Here is a 22799-nt window from a genome sequence, read left to right as displayed (position 1 = left end):
TGTATGTGTTTGTTTTAGATTTGATAGCTAATTATAATTATTTAGTAATGAATAATTACACAAAATATGTCAATAATGAGTAAAAAATAATCAACCGTGTTTTAACTTACACGGACGGAAAAAAAAACTTTGGCGGTCAACGCAGAAATTAGGCGGTCTTACGCGGATCAACGTCTGTCTACACCGATTTGGGCATAATCGCCGCGGTCAACCTCCGAACAGTGCCTAAGCGGCCGCGTTTTCGAACAGGGATTAAAATATTATTAGACTGACATGTGTCATCGGTTCTTAAAAATCATGGGTTTATTTATTTCTTATTAGCAAGCTAGTGACTTGCGTTAACATATATTATGTATTACCAAGATCTAATTTCGGATACTATGAGTATGTATGGTATGGACATCTAATTTTCTAGACATTCAAAGAAATACTTTGCCAAGGTCCAAAGGGAAGTATGTAGCTCCATAATTAATAATGATAATATGTTACAATAGTACATACTTAAAGAAAATTCGTACGTCAAATTAACAGAACAAGTGTAAGAGTTTAGTGTGTACACTTCGTTATCTATTTATCAAATCATCCTTAAGGTTGCATGCAGTTCATGTTGCTAGCATTACTACAGGTCTCGGGTCACGTACAGTGTAGACTTCATAAAATACCTCCAAAGCCCAGCACTGGAGGCAAACAATTATTACAATTCTCGGCCCAAATAAAGCCCAAATACGTAATATATAAAATTGGTCACTTATCCACTGAAAACCCTAGTTTTCTTGTGCCGTAGCTTTGTGACAAAAGAAGTAGCTGTTTGCCTCTTTGCAGTGAAAGCACTACCAACAAGAAGATGGTATAGTCTATGCTTTTGCTCTGTTTCTGTATTTTCTATATTTTTACATTTGTATGTTTTTGTAATGGAAGGACATATCCGAGAATGTACTGATTGTGTTCTTGTTCGTTCTGTTTCCAGATTATCACAGAGACCAACCGCAGAGAGATCTGCAAATACCTTTTCAAAGGTTTCTACTTTTTCGTAGCTAATGCATTCTTTCATTTCTGCTAGTGGAAACATGTTTAGTTACCATTTCTTAGGGTTCTTGATTTGTAGTTTGAAACTATTAGATTGAATAAGTAAATGCTTGCCTTCAGCATATATGGGTGCAGTAGACTTGAATCTAGCTAAACTAGTACTTTGTCAACTGAGTTATGTACATTGCTGAACCCTGGAGGTTTGTTCAATAAAGTTTAAATCTTTAACTGTTGGGTTGGGTTATCAACTGTATTGTGCTATGGTAATTTTGTGAATGCTGAATGATCTATATTATATCACGTCGGTTTCACCAGAAGGAGTATTGTTCGCCAAGAAGGACTTCAATCTCCCAAAGCATCCGTTGATTGAGTCAGTGCCCAACCTGCAAGTGATCAAGCTCATGCAGAGTTTCAAATCCAAGGAGTACGTTAGGGAGACCTTCGCTTGGATGCACTACTATTGGTTTCTCACCAACGAAGGGATTGAGTTCTTGAGAACTTATCTTAACCTTCCCTCGGATGTTGTTCCCGCGACCTTGAAGAAGTCTGCTAAGCCCATTGGTCGTCCCTTTGGTGGCCCTCCTGGTGATCGCCCTAGGTAATTGGTTACAATCTTTGTCACCTGTCTGGTTTGAGGGATTAGCTAATTCTAATTTAACGATAATGGGATTTGGTGTTTGTTTCAGAGGTCCTCGCTTTGAGGGAGACCGTCCTAGGTTTGGTGACCGTGATGGGTACCGAGGGCCACGTGGCGGTGATGCAGCAGGTGAAAAGGGTGGAGCTCCAGCTGATTACCAGCCGTCTTTCCAAGTAAATCTCTCTCACTCATCATCCCTTCCGAGTTTACTTAAAAAGCCTATGAGGTCATTTTTACAAGATTTTGTCTAACATTGCGTTGTGTGTTATGTTGACAGGGAGGTGGTGGTAGGCCTGGATTTGGCCGCGGTGCAGGCGGTTTCAACGCAGCAGCACCATCTGGTTCGGGTTTACCCTGAAAGAATTGTTGTTATCGTTAGACTATTGGAAGACGAGTTTTGTTTTTGTTTCTGGCTTTAGTTTTGTTTGTGTGACTGCAAATCTGGAATCTATGATCTATCTATTTCTCTGACTTTTGGTCTGAAGAAACGAGTCCTTTATTAGTTTCCACTTTCCAGGATTAGTGTTAAAACGCCCGTTTCTTTTTCTTGTCTGTCATGGAAGGTTGTGCTTTGTCCAAATGAGATATGAGAGCGGATTACTTTTTAAAAATATGTGAAGAGGTACATGTTTTTTTATTAAGCATATGTTTAATGGACACCAAAAAAAAAGTAGTGGTGTCCATTAAACATATGCTTAATAAAAAAAGGCGTGTAGCCAGACTTGGCTTAGCCATGGCGATCATGTGTTTCACACAACCAAACTCTCATTTTCACTTATGTTACACTTCTGATTAAAGCAAAGCAAAGATAAACCGAAACACTAATTCCATTGATAAAATTATAGTTGACAAAAAAAATTAATAAAATTATAGTTGACAAAAAAAATTAAGTTTGTAAATTCAGATTAAAAAATGATTTTTACACAGATTAAAAAACAAGTAAAAATAGGCCAAATTGGCTAGAAATACAGAAAACAGAAGTTAATTAGTATATCATGCAACGGAAATTTTATTTACCTAGGTGGAGAGAGAAACAGAGGCGAAATGACCTTACTGACCCGGGGAACTTCGTTTGTGCTGTCTATAGCCTGCAGTGCTAGAGTAGGCATATCCAGTTTTTAGATTCACTTGTCAGGGAGATATAATGAAAACGACATTTTGTCTCACATTATTCACACGTTTATGCACATTTTCGAACATACCATTTCCCGCGGATTTGACATACAATGCAACAACCCTAATGATATTATTGTTTCATATTTATAGATGTAACCCTCAAGAATCGCCATATTAGAATTAAAATCCGAGACTTTGTAAAATAGACATTTGGTCACAATATAAACCAAAGGGAGCGTATTTAAACTCTGCTCCCCCCCCCTCACTAAAAAGAACGACATATTGACGGACTCCTGATTGGAACGAATCATTTTTGATTGAATGGCAACTTCAATTTAATTATGAAAGGCAACCATGGGAGCTATTGAGGGAGTACGAGGTAGCGTTCCAACCGGGTCGTTATATCTGGAAAAGGGTCTATTTCTTCGTTCGAGGACATAGTTATGCAAGTCGCCAGATAAAAGTGGCAACAAGGAGCAACGTTTATAGCATTGGACACAAACAAAGATTATGAAAAAGTAAAACAACACGACATTGAACCCGACCGGTATAGTCTACTCGAAACATATACATATTTACTAATGTTTAGTTAGTTGCATTGCATAGAAAAGATAAATTGAACACGTGTTTCAAAAAAGTCCACAATTTTATCTAAAGATTGTATAAATAAGAGGATGAAAAAAGAACAACGTTACAATGAAATTGATAAATAAGTACACGGTTTACTTGGATCAGTTGAATAACTTTTATCACACATAATTTATGGGTAAACCGATTTAGTAAAACAAACCACGGTATAAAGAAGTCGATTATGTTGTTTATTAATAAATAATTGGAAACTGTCAGAGATATTTTTCCATACCTATGGCCGAATGATAAGGCCTAGTACTAGGTAGCCGGTGCAGTTTCAACTTGCGTCTGAGCTGGATTTTGTGTAAGTAACTCCACCTTCATCTCACCTTCTCGCTATATATACACGCTCCCAGCAAGAGAAATCTGTAAGCAGAGAACCCAAATAAAAAATCCAGATTAGTTTTTAACTCCCGGAAACCTCTGCTGATTAGCTCTAAAGGTGATTTAATGTTATTTTTCTAGGTCTCATCATTTATTGCGAAACCTTAAAAATAACATAATTTCTTTTTTCTTCGTCTTCTATATATCGACGAACTTTAGCTTTAATGCCGTGTTCTTACTGAAATCTTGCAGATGGGAAGATTGTTTAGGCTTGTTATGGGCCTATGGACTAAATCCTCCAACAGCGATTGGAGTTTTCAAGAAACCGCTTCTCATCATGACGAATCCATGATAATTAACCGGACCGACTCTTTTGAGGGTGTGGTAGAGAGGATTCGCATAACGGTCAACCTTGGAATTCTAACACCGGTGGCGTTGACTTATCAACTCCCGGACTGGATGCTTGAGCCTGATGGTCCTAAAACTCCTCTGATCACGTTGTCATGTGACAAAGATGTTGAGATTATGTCAACTGTGAGTGACTACATGTCTGAGCCGGTGCTCTATGTAACTAGTGGGCCTGAACTAGTTGCCAAGTATCAGCTCTTTTGTCGATCACCCTTCACAATAGATGAAACCACTTACCATGAAGAAGGAGTAACTGAAGAACAACATCGCCAAGCTATAAGAGGTTCGGTTCTTTGACTATAATATTTCACTATTTAAAATAATAGCAAACTATATTATTAGCAATAACCGTTTATTTTGAACATAATTTGCAAGACTTGGTTGGGGGACATCCAATCGTGTGTAGCCACCATATTTTGGAGTTAATGTTCAACGAACCACAACTCCTCCTCGTCTACCGTGTTGCTCTTGAGATTGAGATGGTTTATGGTATACCCAACGACAATGAAGAAAATGAAGATCCCGCTCAGTTTCTGAACTTAACCGGCGAGGAACATATGTCAATGGATGAAGGTGTTACAATTCGTCCAGAAGATCCAGCAAACTACGATCCTAACATCGAAGGTATGGAGAGAGTTAACATTTACGCAAAAGTTTTTTCACGAGTAACGTTGTTCCGACTATATGTGGCTATTAAGATTGCGGAAAATATGTACATTTTAGTTATTTACCATTAAATTAGTTTAGATTGTCGAAATATAACAGAAAAGGTAAATAGTAAAACTAAGTTGTATGTATTTTGAAACGTTATTGGAATTTCCTATATACATTTATCAAAGTAACCAACTACTTATTTGTGTGACTTTGCTAGTGCTCTACGGGGAACCTATGACAATTGAGCAGCTGTAAAATGCATTCATAGACCAATCAACTCCTTTGGATGTGCAACCTCTTAACGTATAGAGAGAAAGCACGCCTGAAGAGCATACTGGGATGGTATGATGAACAATGAAACTGGTTATGAGGTCTATCTTTGTCAGCCACCACACCCAACTTAAGGAGTTCTTGGTCTCCAACTTGCCCCAAATAAAAGGGTTTCCGCGCCCCAACCAGCTACAATTATCATTAATGAGGATAATGATGGTTCCTACACTGGGTCTTCAGACGGAGTAAACGATAACGACAACGTCACAAACGCACATCCACCAGAAGACATGGAACCCTTTTCAACGGTCGTGATAGGTGATATTTCTAATCGTACTAACATTACGAAGTTAACAAAGTTAACGTCAATTATTTTCCTTAATTATGACATAATCATACATATAGGTGAGCCTTCCGCAGAAGTTGCCAAACAAAACACCTCCTCCACCGACGAGGTTGTCGTCGCCACGGATCCACCTGTCACTGCAACCAATACCGAACCCTGCCTTGATTTAAGCCTTGGAATAGGATTTGAAAAACCAGTACTGGTGCTGTTCCTATCATAGATCTGGATGACTCGTCTTCTGAAGCTGAAGAGGGAATCAGTGGGTTTGATCCCCTCTTTTAAACCTAAAGCTTCTTTTGAAATAAAAGTAACATAAATAACTACTAGCTTTTGATGTGAATTATGTGGCCGGGGGGAGTTCCTTTTTGTGTTCTATGAAACTCGAATGATGCATAAAATGTTTTCGGCACCTTTTAATGTGAAATATTAATGTAAAATATGTTAAATTTACTTGTATTTAGGTTTCTACTAATTGAACAGCCGAAACCAAATTTGTAGGAAACGGAACAAACAAATCAGCTGAACTATTTGAGGGAAATATATTTACAAGTAGAGCCGAATTCAAACAACACATGGCATTATACACATTGCGACATAAATTCCGGTTTAAAAATTCCCGTTCATCGACCGAAGGAATGGTTCTTCGTTGCATAAGTTTAACATGCAACTGGAGAGTCTATGCAATAAAAATGAAGAACGTAGAGAAGTACGAAATTCGGAAAATGATATTGGAACATACATGTTCAGTAGACGATCGAACAGGTACTAACATCAATTCATACAATGCTCGGGTACGAAAATAAAATTAGTAATGGGTTATAAAATGCAGATAATTATATATATATACACATATATATATATTTCTGTAAATTGGTTTTCATATACCACATTTCCTTATTATGCCTACATATACGCAAATTTGGAAAGTAAATGGATAAGCTAACATATGCTTAGACATTGGACAAATGACTTGGTTTCCATGCGACTGTTAAATTTTTGGATATTATATAAGGTGTAATTTTTATTTTTTCCACTTATGGTAACTCTAAACGCAGGTTACGAAGAACAAGCGACACATTCTGTCATTGAGGAGTTGATAAAGGCAAGATTTGCAGGTAAGGGCTGTGGACCGCGGCCAAATGAGATAATTCAAGTCATGCTGAGTGATCACAATATTATAATTTCCTATTGGAAACTTTGGCGGTCCCGAGAAGTTGCCCTCCAATATGCAAAAGGGTCGTTTAATACGTCTTACAAATTACTTCCTGAGTACCTGCATAAACTCGTTGCAGAAAATCCTGGCACAATAGCAGAAATTCATACAGTATACCAAGCTGAAGTTGGTCATAGATTCAAATAAATGTTTCTTGCCCTTGGTGCATGTATTTCCGGTTTCAAGCAAATGCTTAATGTTATGATCATCGATGGCGCACATCTTAGAGGTAAATATGCCGGTTGCTTATTAACTGCTTCAGCCCAAGATGGCAATTACCAAGTATTTCCAATAGCTGTGGCCATAGTTGATGGTGAAAACGACAACGCATGGGAGTGGTTTTTAAAAATGCCTTCGCAGTTCATCCACGACGATGACGATCTTGTTTTTGTATCAGACGGACACTCTTCCATATACAGTGGAATTTCTAAGGTAACATATCATCATATATTATATTTTACAACAAATTTTAAATTCATTGGCTAATAAGTGAGTAACTTATTTTTACCGGTTTTGGAATTGTGAATACAACATATTTGTCCATGATATATATGTAACTATATGTGTAGGTCTACCCAGCAGCAAAACATTGTGCCTGCATTTTACACCTTCAATGCAACATCACGATGCATTACAAAAACAAGCACCTTAGTTACTTGGTGGGGAAAGCAGCAAGGGCATTTCAACTCGGTGAATTTTACAACGCTTTCAACGAAATCAAAATCATTAATGCTTCCTGTGCAGAATACCTTATGAGTATGGGTTTTGAGCACTGGGCACGAGCTCATTTCTCTGGAAATCGCTACAACATAATGACAAGCAACGTTGCTGAAACATGGAATTCAGTACTTCGAGAAGCGAGGGAGTATCCTATAGTGGCTTTGGTGGAGTTTATCAGATCCAAACTCATGGATTGGTACGCCGAACGACGTAATGTTACATTGGAGGGAAATGGAAGATTAACTCCACGGGTGAAAAGTTCACTTCCTATTACCAATAAAGGTTTGCCCTAAATATTTTCTCTCTGTCCCGATAATCGAGGCGCCGCTTCAACCATCTCACTTCGACGCCGGTAGAGCCACGGCTTGCCGGCGTCGGGTCCTTCAACTTCCGCGTCGTCCTCTCTTTCTTCGTATCAGCTCAAGTTTAAGATCTCGCCTTTCGTTTGCCGCTTGTAGAACCTGTTCTGGGTCAAAGATGTCTTCAATTTCGTGTTTCTCCGGGGGCTCCCGGTTACCGTTTCCACTCGGCTCCACTGCTCAATGTCGTCAACACCGTACCTCTGCTGGTCCTGTTCCGTCAGGAGTCAGATCTATGAGGCTCCCTTTCCTCCTTACGACGTTTCCTCGGCTAGAAAATCCCCTCCGACATCCGCCTCCCATACCGCTCCAAGTCCAACTTCAAGCTTCAGCTTCCTACGTCTGTAAATCCGGTGTCCGTGGGGCTCCACATTTAACTCGGGTTTTAGATCTGGAAGCTTGTCGGGGGTTGTCTTGTCTGGGCTCACCTTGTGTGTCCTCCATCATCACTGTCGCTGGCCTTCCTACGCCGCTCGCCCCTCTATCATCATCAACTCCGCCGCCGTGTCTTTTAAACATCGCCTCTTCCTGGCTCGGCCATCAGTCCTCGCAGTTCATCAGATTCTTTGACAGAAGAGGGACGAGTCCTTTTGGTCTTGAGATGGACCACTTTCATTTTGCAGTGGGTTTGACAAGCCCAACAAAACTCCAAGGTCCCCATCTCAACCTAGCAGTCTCACAGCCCACTTTGATGTGGGGTGTGGGGTGGATTGGTCGCTTTGATTAATCTGCTAAAAATATCTGGTGGATTCATCAGAGTTTTTATGGAGACAGAGTTACATATAAGGTTTCATGTATCTTGTTTGAAGAGTAGTCTATCTTACCATTTACCGGTGGGTTCACCGGGACCATCATTACCATCATTTGCCTCCTTTATAAGGAGTGTTCTCCCTCCAATCTTATGGAGGTGTTCATCCATATCTATAACTGTCTTGCTATCTTGTGGAGCGGTCCGTTCGGGGCCTGAAGATGCAGCGGGATTCGTTTCGATGAGTTATTGAGGTGCGGATTGGATGTTAACGTCACAATTTAAGGTGACTATTTCTCTGCTGTCCGACCATGTCGGAAAGGCTACACTGACGCATTCAAGCACCGTCTTGAATTCGCTGTCATCTTCTTCTTTTGAAGACCTATCCTTTTTATCTTATGCTACTGTAGTTTATGTTTTCAATCAAAGAGGATGGACAATTCCCTCTATCATTTGTAATCAAGCATGTTGAAGTTAATGAAAAAGTAGTGTTCCAAAAAAAAAAAAAACTCCACGGGTGAAAGACATTATTGAAGCCAACTTTGACCGAAGCCGAAGCGGTGGCCTGCTAGTAAGTCGGATTAACAATGATGAGTACGAGGTTAAAGAGAAGAATGGTTCATCATTCCACGTTAACCTAGACACAAAAGCTTGTACCTGTTACTCATTCCAGATGCTCCTCATACCTTGCCCCCATGCAATAGCTGCAGCAATCAAAGATAAAGTTAGTATTGAATCTCTTGTATCTGATTTTTACACTTTGAAAACGCTAGCAGCTGGATATGCAGAAGACATAGTACCCATAAGCTCCGAAGTCAATAACCGTGGAATTACCATTGATGGTCTAAATGAACCATTACAAATATTCCCGCCGGCAAGTAGACGACCTCCGGGTAGACCTCGCAAGAGCAGGATATTGTTAACCGGAGAAATACGGGTAAACTATAGATATTTAAAATTTTGAAAACATTATATTATAGTTAACATCAAATTTCCTTTGGACAGATGAAATCCCCAAGATGAAGACATCTATGTAGCCGTTGCAAAGGGAAGGGACATAACAAAGCAACATGCAAAGTTCCGATATAAAAAAAGTTGTATGAAGTCGGAGGAGGCTCTTCTCGGATGATGAAGGTGTTTGATATGCATGGTGGAAAGTCAAAGACAGAATAAACTTTAACATGTGAATGTAAAATATTTTATCCATGTTAGGACTGAGGCAGGTTGTACTATTTCCCGAGAATATAAGATAAATAAGAAGCCACTTCCACAATGTTATCATGATCACAAATAATATTTGATGTTTTTAGTTTGCTTCATTAACAACTCAAACACGGGAAAATGGTAATGCTACAAAAGCCGGGAAATATAAGTTGACAACTATGTATAGAAATAAGAAAAACAAAATCACTGAACTGACAAGAGCTACTACATCCAGATATGCTAAGCAAATGCCACACAATTTAAGAAAAAATCGGTACTAGTTAGGAAGAACTATTTCACCATACGTGACACTTTGAAATTAACAGTACACATGTTCCATAATCCAAAAAACCATACAACTTAACCCATAAAAACAAAACAATAAACCCCCAAAACTAGCATCTTAAACCAACCGCCCTCAACTCCGACAAAATTACATATTAATTTTATACACAACTATCCAACAAAGCAAAACATAAGTTCACGTCATTTGAAACCTTCCCATGAATAGAGAACTCATATGAGATAGCTACCTACAATAACTTGTTTCTTATACAAATTTTTGTTGAACTTTTCATTACATTCATTTAAAACCTCCCCACTATAGCGAACTTGTAAAAAGTTGAAAGTACAATTACTGGTTTGTTATACACATTTGTTATTACCCAATAGCATGCCATAATATTAAAAAGTTAAACGATTCATATTACACAAACATAGAAAATAAGGGTTGTCCAATACAAGGAACACATGAAATATAATAAACACAAACAGCCAACATTTTAATCCGCACATGTAGGGGTGTCAAAATGGGTCATGACCCATGGGTTGACCCAACCCAAATGAACTGTTTATTTTTGATCCAACAGGTTAATGGGTTAACAAGTTAATGGGTTAACAGTTTAAATAGGTCTATTGGTTTGGGTCAAATCTGACCCATTCAGTTTTCAGTTAAAAAAAATCATCAGTAAACCCAATTATCTTCCAAACCCACGATACAATTTCACTTTCTGTATCGCTGCATTGATCTGATTTCGTTCAATCATTAGCTTTCTAGGGTTTGATAGAATTGGAGAATCATGGGTTTCTCTAAAGTTTAATACTTTTTCGCTGATTAGGGAAAAATACGTTTTCCCGCCAAACCCGCAAAAACGCGTTTTTCTGCCAAAACCGCAAAAATGCATTTCCCACCAAAACCGAAAACGCATTTTCCCGCCAAAACCGCAAAACACATTTTTCCGCCAAAATGCATTTTCCCGCCAAAACCGAAAAACACGTTTTTCCGCCAAAACCGCAAAACACATTTTTCCGCCAAAACCGCTAAATATGTTTTCCGCCAAAATCGCAAAACGTATTTTCCCACCAAAACCGAAAAAACGTGTTTTCCCGCCAACAACGCAAAAACGCATTTTTCCGCCAAAACGCATTTTTTCGCCAAAACCGAAAAAACGTGTTTTCGTGCCAAAACCGCAAAAATGTATTTTTCCGCCACAACCGCAAAACGCGTTTTCCCGCCAAAACCGCAAAACGCATTTTCCCGCCAAAACCGCAAAAAATCGTATTTTCCCGCCAAAACCGAAAAAACGTTTTCCCGCCAAAACCGAAAAAACGTATTTTCCCGCCAAAACCGCAAAAAAAGTTTTCCCGCCAAAACCGCAAAAATGTTTATTTCCGCCAAAACCGCAAAATGCGTTTTCTCGCCAAAACCACAAAATGCGTTTTTTTCCGCCAAAACCACAAAATGGGTTTCTCAATTCGATCAACTTGGTCTTAACTTAAAAATGGTTCATTATAAAGATATTGGGTTGATGGATCAACCATTAAACCATCTAACCCATTTAATTTAATGGGTCATGGGTCAACCCATATGATCCATTAACAGTCAACCCATTTGAGTTATGGGTTGGGTTGATCCATTAGATCCATTTTGACACCCCTACGCACATGCATAGAATAATACAACAGACTACATTTATTCAGATAACATAGCTTAAACGAGAAGCAAGTTCAACTTTGAAAGGACACTCAGTGCCTTATTCTTGGAGACTTTGACCAACAACGTTCAAGCAGATTATTTCACGCATCGGATCCAGATGGAGAAGAACAAGATTCTATTAAAAAAAATTGTATGTTATCTACAATTCATATAAACTAACTTAAACTAGTGTAAAATTTGTATTCAATCGAACCTTCATTTGCAACTGGAGCAGCGGAACCACTGCCAGATGCACCATTTCCACGGCGATCATGTTTAGCCTTTTCGATTCCAAGATGGGCTCTGTAGATTCCTACAAGCTCCTGCTCGTTAAAAATCTCTTCGAGAACCTCCTTGCTTGAAATAATTTCTCGTTCAGTTAGACCTACAATCGGATTTTATTTTTTAATAAATATAATTGTCAATGTTCTATATCTAAGTCATTTAATTAGAAATCTAACCTCTGAACACAAATGTTGCACCTCCAACGGAGAAAGTTGTTTCGCTCAGAAACTGGTAATATGCAACATCTTCACGACCCGATGATACGCAGAGCATCAGTTCTGCATTCCGAAGTTTTAGTGATCGGTGTGGGCGGTGTTCGAGTTCCCTCAGGTTCGAGAAGCCACTCAGGTCGGTGATAAGCCAGTGACAAGGGAGTCTCAGGTTTCAAATTATAACGGTCACGGATGATAGTCTCTAAACCTTCAAACGTCTCTGTCGGTTTGATTAACACCCTATAGCCAAGGTCACTTGGCTTCCTCTGGAAAATCCAATACCCATCATCATTACGGCGCCAAGCCCCGTGGAATAAAAGCACAGGTAATGGTGTGGACATCTGATAAATATATGTTGAATTAGTATTCAGCTGGCAAAACAACAAAATGAAAATGTAATTTTGGTACCTTCGTTGATATGGTCGCCGGAAGGTATTTGAATTGCATAATTATCATAAAATACGACCACAATTTATAGACCACAAAAGCAAACAAATTGAAGATAAGATCAAGCGAAATCCTTCCATCCAAATAAAAAACTATATAGGTCGTCAGTCTAATATAGCTATGATGATGAGATTCGAGTTCTGAGTCACCCGACACGATATGCTGCAAAAGTTATGAAATGACGCGAAGAGACGTATCATCTCCACTATCCCATTTCGTTCGAAAAAATTTATATAAAGGATTATTTAGGAATTAAGTGTTGATGTGTTGTATACATTAGATGTTATATATTTAAGCAGCGTTGATTGTATAACGAACATGACCGATAATTATAGTAAGAACAATAAAGCTAATTATGGTATGACGAAATCAAAGGTGTTAACTAGAAAGATGGGTATAACAATTTTTATGGCGACAGAGAAACCATTAGCTGGCATCATGCTTGGGGTTACCTAAGAAATTTTTTTTTTTCAAAACAAACATAGCTTACAAGCTACAATTGCAAATAGGTCAAACGAAGACGACAGTAACTATAAACGCACTAAAAAAACCAAAGGAGTGACAAATAAGGTACGTAGAGTTGATAAAGTTCGGCTAGAATCTGACAACAAGAGGTGAATGTAAAAGACAATTCTAAAGTTATATAAACTTTAAATTAGTAAAATAACAACAACAATCATGATCTAGAGCTTCTACTTGAACTCATACGCCAATATTGCAGCCTTTTTTCCTTCATCCGTAAGAACTTCAGTTTTAATACTCTTGCACGCTTCCATGCCAAAAACAGCACGGGTGGCCATTAATATGAGAGACATTAGGCCAGAATCACATGTTTCTGATATCTGGGCGACAGATTTTGGCCTTGACACATCAAAACACTGGATCACTGGATCTTCTCCTATATCTTGACATGCAAATCGAGCTAGATAGGGTAACATCTGCACGACGGGACTTAGATATTTCTCTATTGAAGCATCCTTATGCAGAGACGTTGCACAATCAAGAATTGTGATGTACCCACATCCAACATCAAAGCAAATACCAACCCAATGTTTATTCTCAACATTGAATGGAAAGTAGTACCTTGTTGGGTGGTGATTTGGATCACCTTTTGTGGGAAAAACATCCCTCAATACAGTCGGGAAATTATACTCCTCTTTATTAGTACTCTTACGAAACTTGGGATAGTTCCTAATAATTGCGGGGACAATTTTTGTTTCAAGACAATGAAGAGGATTTCCTTCACCGATACGGCTATTCCGGAAACATTGACCACACTGATACAACAATGTAGTATTAGTGTAAAACAAAAACCATTTGTTGCCAAACTAGAGAAATTTTTTTTAAAAAAAAAATTCAAAATACTTACGAATTCCTGTTTAGATTTGATGACAGTTTCTCAAACTTCCTTTCCATATCAGACATATCATCCAATAAGAAAATGAACTTCTGAGATTCTCTCAACCGCGACAGTAAATGAGGACCACATTGGTCTGTTTCTACAAGCCCTGATGGAACCGTCTTCTGCCGCTTGCTCTTTCGAGATAATTGGCTTTCTTCTATGTTGTCAGCTACATTAATTGCAGGCAGAAGATCCGCTAATTCATCCTCGGCTCCCAAAACATTAACTACACCCAGACTCTGTTCTTCTTGAGTAAGACCAAGCGAGAATGAAGGTTCATCGGCGAGATTTAGTGCTTGCCTTTTATGTAACTCCTTCATAATAAACGAGAATAATAATTAATAAACAAAGTTTGAAATTGTACAAAATGCAACCATTGTAACTAAATTTATACAATCTTACCAAACTTTGTTGGAAAGAACTTTGCCTTGCACGATTCTCGCTGTTGGCTGACTGCGCACCGTTCTCAGGTACCGGAGTAACACATTCATATCCGGATCCATCATTATCCTTCTTCGTTGGAGTGAGGTTCTCATCCTATTTGATAAACAGAACATGGACAAATAAATGACTACATAAACAACATGTTTTCCGAAACAAAGGTCCGAACCAGAAATAGAGTATAACTTATTATCTGACTCATCCGAGTCGACCGTGGCGGAGTAGAGTACTCACTAAGATTTCGTAAAACATTTCTGATAGTGACTGCATTTAGATCAGCCACCGGAGTCGTATGTTTTTTTGGACCTGAAACGTCATTAGGAACTGGCGTGGGAACATATTGGGGCACTTCGTGGGCACCAAAGTAATCTTTGCACAATGCAGAAACCATATCCTTAACACAGTTAATCATGTCCTCCTTAAACTTGACCAACACGGACTCCACTTGTCTAACAACTCTCCCCTCCATTTCATCCATCCTAGAACATGCGTCCTTTTGGTTACTCTCCACTCGGTTTGATTTTCTCTATCACAATAGCAGCAATATAAGAAGGATCAATGGCTTCAACATTATACTGCGAATTATTTGCTTTCTTTGACTTTGCAGATCCTTTTGAAGATTGTCGCATACACTCAACATCAATCTTTCTCATCCCACCATGTAAAGAATCGTAATTATAATTAATCTTACAGTTGATGCCCTCAACCAGGTTGTCGACTCTCGACTCTTGCTCTTCGTCTGAATAAACTAAGTTTCCAGCATCAATAGGTTTCAAAGGTTCGTCATCAAGGATGCTATGAACAATAACCTAGACATACAAAATATTGAAATCCTTATTTATTTCCAATTAATGTAAATCATCAAAAATTATATTCCCTCATTAGTGTTCAATATATTCAACTAGTAAAAGTAGGATTAATAACAGTACAAAAATCACTTACATCACTTCTCTTGTCTACACTTCGGGCGTGGGCGGGTTCAGAGTGTGTTTCTTACTAAAAATATCAGTGTGGAACCGAAATTCGCACTGTCGATTTACGTTTAAATTAGGAAAGTAAGAGAACCCTAGTTTCACAGAAGTCCCGGATATCTGCTAATACCACACGCTAAGCAATCAGAACACGAGATAACAACGATAAATTATATGAAATCGTAAAAAGAGAGCAAAGAGAAGTCTTATTCCGAATTTGCGTATGAGCGTTTACGACAAGGTATAAGCCTGGGGTCGAGAGCTGTCGGCGAGATTCCTAGTTCTAGCAACTCTAAAACGGCTAAACCTAATTGAGTCGCAGCTCGAATAACAAAAAAAGAAAGTTGCCTAATTGTCCTAAGCGCTAAGTTTGCTCTAAGAAAAGTCCTCTCCATGCCTCTCGCCTAGAACTCCTTATATACTGGCTCCTAGGTCGGTTTACGCTTTTTCCCTTCTAACCTTAAGCCGCCGTAGCATAAAAATGAAGATATTCCATTTTTTTTATCTTCGTAATTATCTTCAAAATTTCGTATTTATCCGCGGAAACTTGACATTTATCATTCCTTGCGAACCAAGCGTAAACCGCCATGCGGCTCACGGGCTGTTGGTTAAAAAATCGTAAGTTGGGCCTCGAGTCATGTCTTAGGTCCCTTTGGACCGTCTTCTGACTCGAAGCGTTTATTACGGCTTCTTTCGATAAAGAACAAACTTTCCGCGGTTTTTACGGTAAAGTTTGATCGATAACTTAGAATCGCGGGGAACGTGAAATGGGTTTGCTACGGTCTTCGGGAGATAGCATCGAAGGGTAGACGAGAATGCATGGACTAATGTCGTATCGACGTTTCAGAAGAGCTCGGTCGCTACGTAGCTTCGGGGATTTGGACGTTAACTTCGTCGCAACCGTTTTCGACCCCAACAGTTAGTCCCCCCAGCTCGTTAGGGTCGAGACTCTAGCGCACGGTTTGACGATTTTGGCAAAGTCAGGCGTATAGAACGAAGTTTACTTCAAACTCCGCGGAAGAGAGTTCTCGAGAAAGTGTTTATTAAAAAATAAGAAATTCCGAGCCCATACTTCTATAAGTAGCGAACTCTTGTCATTCATTTGCTTCACACATTCCCTTCTTCAAACCTTCAAAACCTCTCTAGCTCCAAATCTCTTGTTTTTAACATGTCTTCTTCCCATGGTGACAAGCGAAGTTCCGATGTGGAGATGGGCGAGGCCACCTCTCCGGCGCCGATTCCGACTTCTCCTGTCGAAGCACCGGCTTGCGATGCCGACCATCTCTCCTTTCGAGAGACATTAGTTCGTCGCCAAGTCGAGAAAGAACAGGTTCGAGCCGGCGCCGAGTTCCTGTCCTCTTCTGCACTGGTCGTTGCTCCGGGTCATGGGACCGAGGGCGTAACTTCGCGAGATACGGGAACTCTCGCAGGCTCGGTCATTCCGGATGCTTCGGCTTTACCTATTGGATCGTCCACGACTCCGATTCTCGTCGAAGATAAGGAGAGGGTTGCTGACTCTATGCTTCATCCTCCGGCCAGGAAAGTGATCGTTCTAGCGCTGTGCGCTCCTAGTGTTGTTCCGGTTGCTCAGCCTAAGGGCCGGAAGAGGAAGTTTACCAAGGGCGGTGACGGGGAATCTTCTCAGCAAGGAGACTCGAGCATAGCGTAGGAGCTTCGCGGAAAAGTTTGTCGCTCGCTTATTCTCTTGATTGTTACATATTTCTCTGAAAGACAACGGATCTCTAACTTTCTTCTCGTTTCGCAGTTCATGTTGTTGATCGACGGGATGATCAGCGAGTGCGGCTCTGAGACTAGTCGTCTCGCCGGGGAGTTGTTGGAGTTGCAGGGTAGATGGTCTGAAACTGAGGCCATGCAGACGGCTGTCAAGGATTCTCACTCCGTGAAAGTGTCGAAACTCGAGGTCGCGATAGGGGAGCTCGAGAGGGACCTCGGGAAGACGGCGAGTTCACTGCTTAAGGAAAAGAAAACCAGGAAGGCCAAATCTTCGGAGGTGCGTCGTCTTCAGCGTCAGATCGAGGGCGATGCAGGGTTAGCGAGCCGCGGGATTCGAGAGGCCAAGGACGCTCTTCGCTCTGAGTTTCAAGCTCGCTTGGCGAAGATCTCCGCCTTTCTGGGCTCCCTCGAGTGAATCCGGAATAGGGATTTAGCCTTTGCGACGATTGAGGGCGGGATGGTCGTGGTTCAGTCGTTCCAGAGTGAGACTCCTCCGACCTTAGAGGCCGAAGAGGCCAGACTGTCTGGCTGCAAGAGAGATTTGGCAGTCGTGGATGGAGATTTTGATCTCATCCTAGCTGACCTGAAATCCGCATGCTTTCTTCCTACGTGTTCAGAAGGCCCAGAGGGGAAAGATCCGGTGCTCGGAGAAGGCGGAGGTGATGCGGCTCCAGGCTTGGACGAAGCGACAGGTGAAGAGGGAGCGTGAGTTCTGAGGATGACTTTGGTTAGATCTCTTGCGGGAGATTTTTTTTTTTATGTTTGATGTTTCGGCCTTAAATGACCTCATTTTGTGTTTCGGGACTGGCTGTATGTGGCTTTGAATCCCTACCGCTTTGCGGCTTTCTTTTTATGACAAGATGATCCAGTTGTATTTTTCATAAGTGTACGTATGGCGTGGAAGAAGGGTGATGAGTTGTCGTCTCATATCCTTCTTCGATGTGAAATGTTTCGTTCGAGATCTGTTTCGATAATTTTTCCGCGAGATATCGACTTCGCGAGATATCTGAAGATGTCGAATATAAATATAGAGGCATGGTTTTGGGATCTCGTATCTTTTGGATATCATGCCTTGAGATGTTAGAGACCAGTGCGCTGGGTTTTGGGCAAGACCTAGGTTTACTTTCGGTTTTAAGATTTTATGCGGTGACTAGTCGGCTATCGATTTATCTGTCGTGATTTTAACCTGATTCGTACCGATTTAAAGTCTGCGATAGGTTCTCGGCTTATATGACTTGTTAGATATGAATCGACCATCTCTCCGGAGACAATTTTTACGTCAACCGGAAGTGCTGGACCAAAATTTCGGGTTTCTTTTATAGCGCTATTATCCTTTTGTCAGATGTACGAGAGTCATCTTCGTGAGATGGCTATGTCTGTTTAGGACGTTCAAGAGTTCGATGTGATCAGCACCGAACTTGGCGGCAGATGCTCTCGCTAAGAGTTTTTTGCGCAAGATATGTGTTAAAATGTTCGTGATTTTTTTTTTTATGGAGTGTCTGTTTTCGTCGTTCGGAAGAAGTAACCCTCGAGGCATCTCTCGCGACGTCTCGCGATGCCAAAGGCTGCTTCTCCTAACGGCTGATTTATTTTCGCATATCGAAAATGTTTTGCGGATGAAAGATAATTTGCTTGGTTAAGATATGTCGGAAACATCAAAGGCGTAGTCGGATGTTTCCGAGTTTGAGAGTATACGAGTATACGTATCCACTCCCCCTCCCCTTTTAATGAGGGGGGACAGCTGAATTTGTCTTTCGACAAACTGCCTACGTACTCCTTATGGAGATCAAGCCGTCTCGTAGTTCGGTCATTGTGAGTTGGTTTGTTTAGTGATAGTATTTTTTGAGATGCATCGCGTTCCAGGTCCTTGGAATTTTTATGCCTTGCATGTTGGCTATTTCGTAGGAGTCCGGTCGGACGACTTTTTCGATTTTGTAGTGTCCTTCCCAGTTTGCTCCGAGTTTTCCCGCGTTTCGTTCAGCGGTGTTTTGGAAGACTTTGCGAAGGACTAGATCTCCCTGATTAAATATGTGATTCCGTACGTTGGAATTGTAGTACTTTGCGGCTGCGTGTTGGTATTTTGGATTCAGATGAGCGCTCGATCTCGGCGCTCGTTAATGAGATCGAGATCGTCGATGAGCATTGCGTTGTTGAGCTCCTCTCGTTCGGGAAGTAATCTTCTTCGAACGCCGGGGAACTCTACTTCTGCGGGAATCATGCATTCTGTTCCGTACACCAGAGCAAAAGGGGTTTCTCCTGTTGCTCGCCTCGGGGTGGTACGGTGGGACCAGAGGACTCCCTCGAGTTCGTCGGCCCACCTGCCTTTTTGGCCTCTAAGCGTTTCTTTAGTCCGTCGAGAATGGTTTTATTAATCGTTTCAGCTTGTCCGTTACACTGCGGATACCTGGGCGTTGATTTGTTAAGTCGTATCTTCCATTTTTCGCAGAACGCCTCGAACCGGGTGGAGATAAACTGAGATCTGTTATCGGTTACAATTTCGTAAGGAACTCCATGCCTACAGATGATGTTTCTCCATACGAAACTTTCGACTTGGACATCTTTTATAGTTGCGTACGAATCTGCCTCTACCCATTTTGAAAAGAAATCGGTGATGACTAAAAGGAAACGCTTTTGCTTTGAATTATGAAGGGGACCGACGATGTCCATGGCCCAGCGCATAAAAGGATAGGGTGATGTGATGGAGGAGAGAACTTCGGCTGGTTGTCGGATGGTTGGAGCATGCCTCTGGCATTTTTCGCATTTTCGTGTGAACTTCTCGCAATCTCCGATCATCGTTGGCCAGTAGTATCCATGGCGCTTGATTTTCACTGCCAGTGATCTTCTGGCGGAATGATTGCCGCAGGACCCAGAATGTACTTATTCCATCATTTTTCTCCATTTTTCCCCTTCTAGGCACGTCATGAGTGGTCCGGAGAATCTCCGTTTGTAAATTTCGCCGTAGCGCGCGGCCTGTGTTCAGACTTTGCGGGCTACCCATTTTTCGGTGGGTAGGTATCCGTTGATAATGTAGTCTCGAATTGTCTGCAGCCATGGGGTATCACAGCCGTAATCAGATTGCTCTGATTGCTGTTGTATCGTAACTTCTTCTTCTTCGTCATCTTGACCTTCTATGAGGTTGACGACGATTGGTGGTCTGATGCTCGGATCATCGATGAACTCGACCGGAATTACCCATTTAAGTCATGGGTCAGAACTTGATGCTAAGGCCGCGAGAGCATCTGCCTGGACGATTTCGGAACGGGGAATTCGCGTAAGGGCAAAACAGTCAAACTTTTGAGCTAGGTTTTGGACCAGTTTGAGGTACGCGACCATCTTTTAGTCTTTGGCTTCATACTCTCCGCTGAACTGACTTGCCACTAACTGGGAGTCGTAGTAAGCGTGGATGTTTCGTATCTTCAAGCCATGAGCCAAACGCAGTCCTGCGATGAGTGCTTCGTATTCGGCTTCGTTGTTTGAGGCGTGGAATTCCAGCCTGAATGATTGCTCTAAGATCTCGCTCGTCGGAGATGTGAGGCGAATTTTGATGCCTGATCCCTGCTTGGACGAGGATCTGTCGACGTGAAGGAGCCAAGTGGAATTTGGTTCCTCGTTGGTTATGGTCTCTGTCAGTAATTCGACCAAGAAGTCTGCAAGCACTTGTGACTTTGCGCTTGTTCTCGGTCGGTACTCGATATCGTACTCGCTCAGTTTGACCACCCATTTGGCTAACTGGCCCGATTGACACGGGCTATGCAGAATCATTCGTAGGGGAAAAGTCGTGAGGACGACAATTATGTGGGATTGAAAATATGGTCTTAGTTTTCGGGCCGATGTTACGACCGCGCATGCTAATTTTTCCATTAGCGGGTATCTAGATTCGGCATCCAGCATGGTTTTGCTTATATAGAAAATAGGTTTATGTTCGCCGCGTTCTTCCCTGATCAGTACGCCGCTTCAGCTATTGGAAAGCGTTTTCGCATTCTTCTGACCATTCGAGAATGAAGGTTCATCGGCGATGGACGCTCGGTCGCTACGTAGCGACCGAGCGGAACACGCGTTTGGTCGCTACGTAGCGACCCTTTTCGAGCTCTTGTCCGATGACTCGCGTTTCCTCCGCAAAGCTTTTCGTAAGGAAGAATCTATTTCGAAAAAATATTTGTCGAAGAAGGTTTTTCGTTTTCTTCTTCGGGGATTTGAACGTTAACTTCGTCGCAACCGTTTTTGACCCCAACAATCACGCCCAAGTCCATCAAGATCTTCGATATCCGATTCAGATGAAGAACCCGTATCATCCACCACCTCTGTCAAGGCAGGTACAACTTCGACCAACACTAGCTGTAGAGCAAGTACAAATCCTTTAACCGCAATCGTATTTTGAGACAGAGCAATCTCATCTCTCTCTTTGATACTACTCATAAGCAGGTCAAATGCAAGCCTCCCCCACGGGAACGAAAAAAATTCCCCAAGATCTTCAATTGCTTCCGCATGATCTCTAGATATCTTCATGTTCAGGCTTGTAGGAAGAAGAACAAATTCGAGAAGAGCCAAACAAGCATATTTGATCCGGATTTCCTTATCCTTAACAGTTTTCCGCTATAGCATCTTGATCACAGAAGAGACGGTAACGACCTCAACTTTTCCAAATAAAGCGGGCCAATAGGGTTTCTCCGATATTGTTTTCTTAAGCTTCATCTTCGACTTCTGAGGAAATTTATGGCAAGGTAATCCCGTCACAATTGCAAATTCTCGAAGGGAAAACCAAACCGATTTACCAGCATATCGAAACCACGTTCCATGCTTCTTCTTCGTTTTCAGCTGCCTTGATAACAAATACCTTGCGAATCTACCAGAAAATACGCGGTTTGTATGCAATCTCGATCAATTTACCAAAAGAAGATTGCCTAATAATTTCAACTTCATCTTCCTCTAACGCATAAAAAATACGTTTTAAAATGCTCGATGATTGATAAGTAAGAACACGAACACCTACTGGTTCCTCGCCAGCTGCAAACATCATATATGGAATTGGCCGCATCTCCTCTTCTTCCGGTGAGTCCGGATGATCAACAAGCCGAGCAGAAACCATCTGTGCAATTATCAGCCTCCACAATTGCAACACCCAGTTTGCTTCGTATACTCCGCCAAAAAAAATGAAGAAGATAATTGAATAGTGATAAGCTAATAATGTGAGAAACGTTTTTTTAGGGGAAGTGAATAAATTTGCGTCATGTAGAGTCATATAGCATCATTAGGCCCGGTAGCATATGTATCGTAGTGTAGCTGTGTCAGAGCGAGATGAGGTCCTATAGGGGTACTTGGGGAATATTTGGAAAGTGCAACAGTGGGTTACCGATCACCTAAATAATGTTTAAACTATGTATATTCAGTGCAATTACCCTTAAAAATAAGGGCAAATCTCAAAAATAGAACCTTTTTAAGTTTATATCACAAAAATAGCACTCAAAAACTGAAATGACCAAAATAGCATCTTTCTAAGTTTATCCTTTGAAAATTTTAATTTTTTTTATTTTTCAAAATTTGAAATCTTATCCCCAAAACCTCATTTCTCAACTCTAAACCCTAAACCCTAAACCCTAAACTATAAACCCTAAACCCTAAACTATAAACCCTAAACCCTAAAATCTAAACCCTAAACCCTAAAATCTAAACCCTAAACC

General features: G+C 40.9%; 3 protein-coding genes across 5 annotated transcripts; 2 read left to right on the top strand and 1 right to left on the bottom strand.

Annotated features, from left to right (window-relative positions):
* The first annotated feature begins 713 nt into the window (after positions 1 to 713).
* On the top strand, positions 714 to 2165 carry LOC111208286 (40S ribosomal protein S10-1-like). The gene is made up of 5 exons (XM_022707283.2): positions 714 to 847; positions 968 to 1016; positions 1342 to 1624; positions 1713 to 1836; positions 1941 to 2165. The coding sequence occupies exons 1-5, from the start codon at positions 845 to 847 to the stop codon at positions 2019 to 2021; spliced, it is 540 nt and encodes a 179-aa protein (XP_022563004.1). The 5' UTR covers positions 714 to 844; the 3' UTR covers positions 2022 to 2165.
* Positions 1938 to 12678, bottom strand: LOC111207465. 2 transcript variants are annotated; one of them, XM_022705515.2, is made up of 4 exons: positions 12535 to 12678; positions 12091 to 12467; positions 11844 to 12014; positions 11425 to 11765 (listed from the first exon to the last, which is right to left on the bottom strand). In XM_022705515.2, the coding sequence occupies exons 2-4, from the start codon at positions 12185 to 12187 to the stop codon at positions 11731 to 11733; spliced, it is 303 nt and encodes a 100-aa protein (XP_022561236.1). In that variant the 5' UTR covers positions 12188 to 12467; positions 12535 to 12678; the 3' UTR covers positions 11425 to 11730. The 2 variants fall into 2 exon arrangements, with proteins under 2 accessions (XP_048600168.1, XP_022561236.1); XM_048744211.1 differs by lacking the exons at positions 11425 to 11765; positions 12535 to 12678 and adding an exon at positions 1938 to 3775 and having other exon boundaries at positions 12091 to 12524.
* Positions 3712 to 9503, top strand: LOC111207708. Of its 2 annotated transcripts, XR_007317892.1 has the most exons (5): positions 3717 to 3851; positions 3986 to 4424; positions 4517 to 4765; positions 5013 to 5383; positions 5471 to 5861. XR_007317892.1 is itself a non-coding variant. In XM_048744210.1 (4 exons), the coding sequence occupies exons 2-4, from the start codon at positions 3986 to 3988 to the stop codon at positions 9486 to 9488; spliced, it is 720 nt and encodes a 239-aa protein (XP_048600167.1). In that variant the 5' UTR covers positions 3712 to 3851; the 3' UTR covers positions 9489 to 9503. The 2 variants fall into 2 exon arrangements, 1 of the variants encoding a protein (XP_048600167.1); XM_048744210.1 differs by lacking the exons at positions 5013 to 5383; positions 5471 to 5861 and adding an exon at positions 9457 to 9503 and having other exon boundaries at positions 3712 to 3851.
* Positions 12679 to 22799: the final 10121 nt, after the last annotated feature.

Source organism: Brassica napus, chromosome C1, assembly GCF_020379485.1.
Source record: "Brassica napus cultivar Da-Ae chromosome C1, Da-Ae, whole genome shotgun sequence".
NCBI classification, from domain to species: domain Eukaryota; kingdom Viridiplantae; phylum Streptophyta; class Magnoliopsida; order Brassicales; family Brassicaceae; genus Brassica; species Brassica napus.
This window is presented reverse-complemented; position numbering and strand designations above follow the sequence as displayed.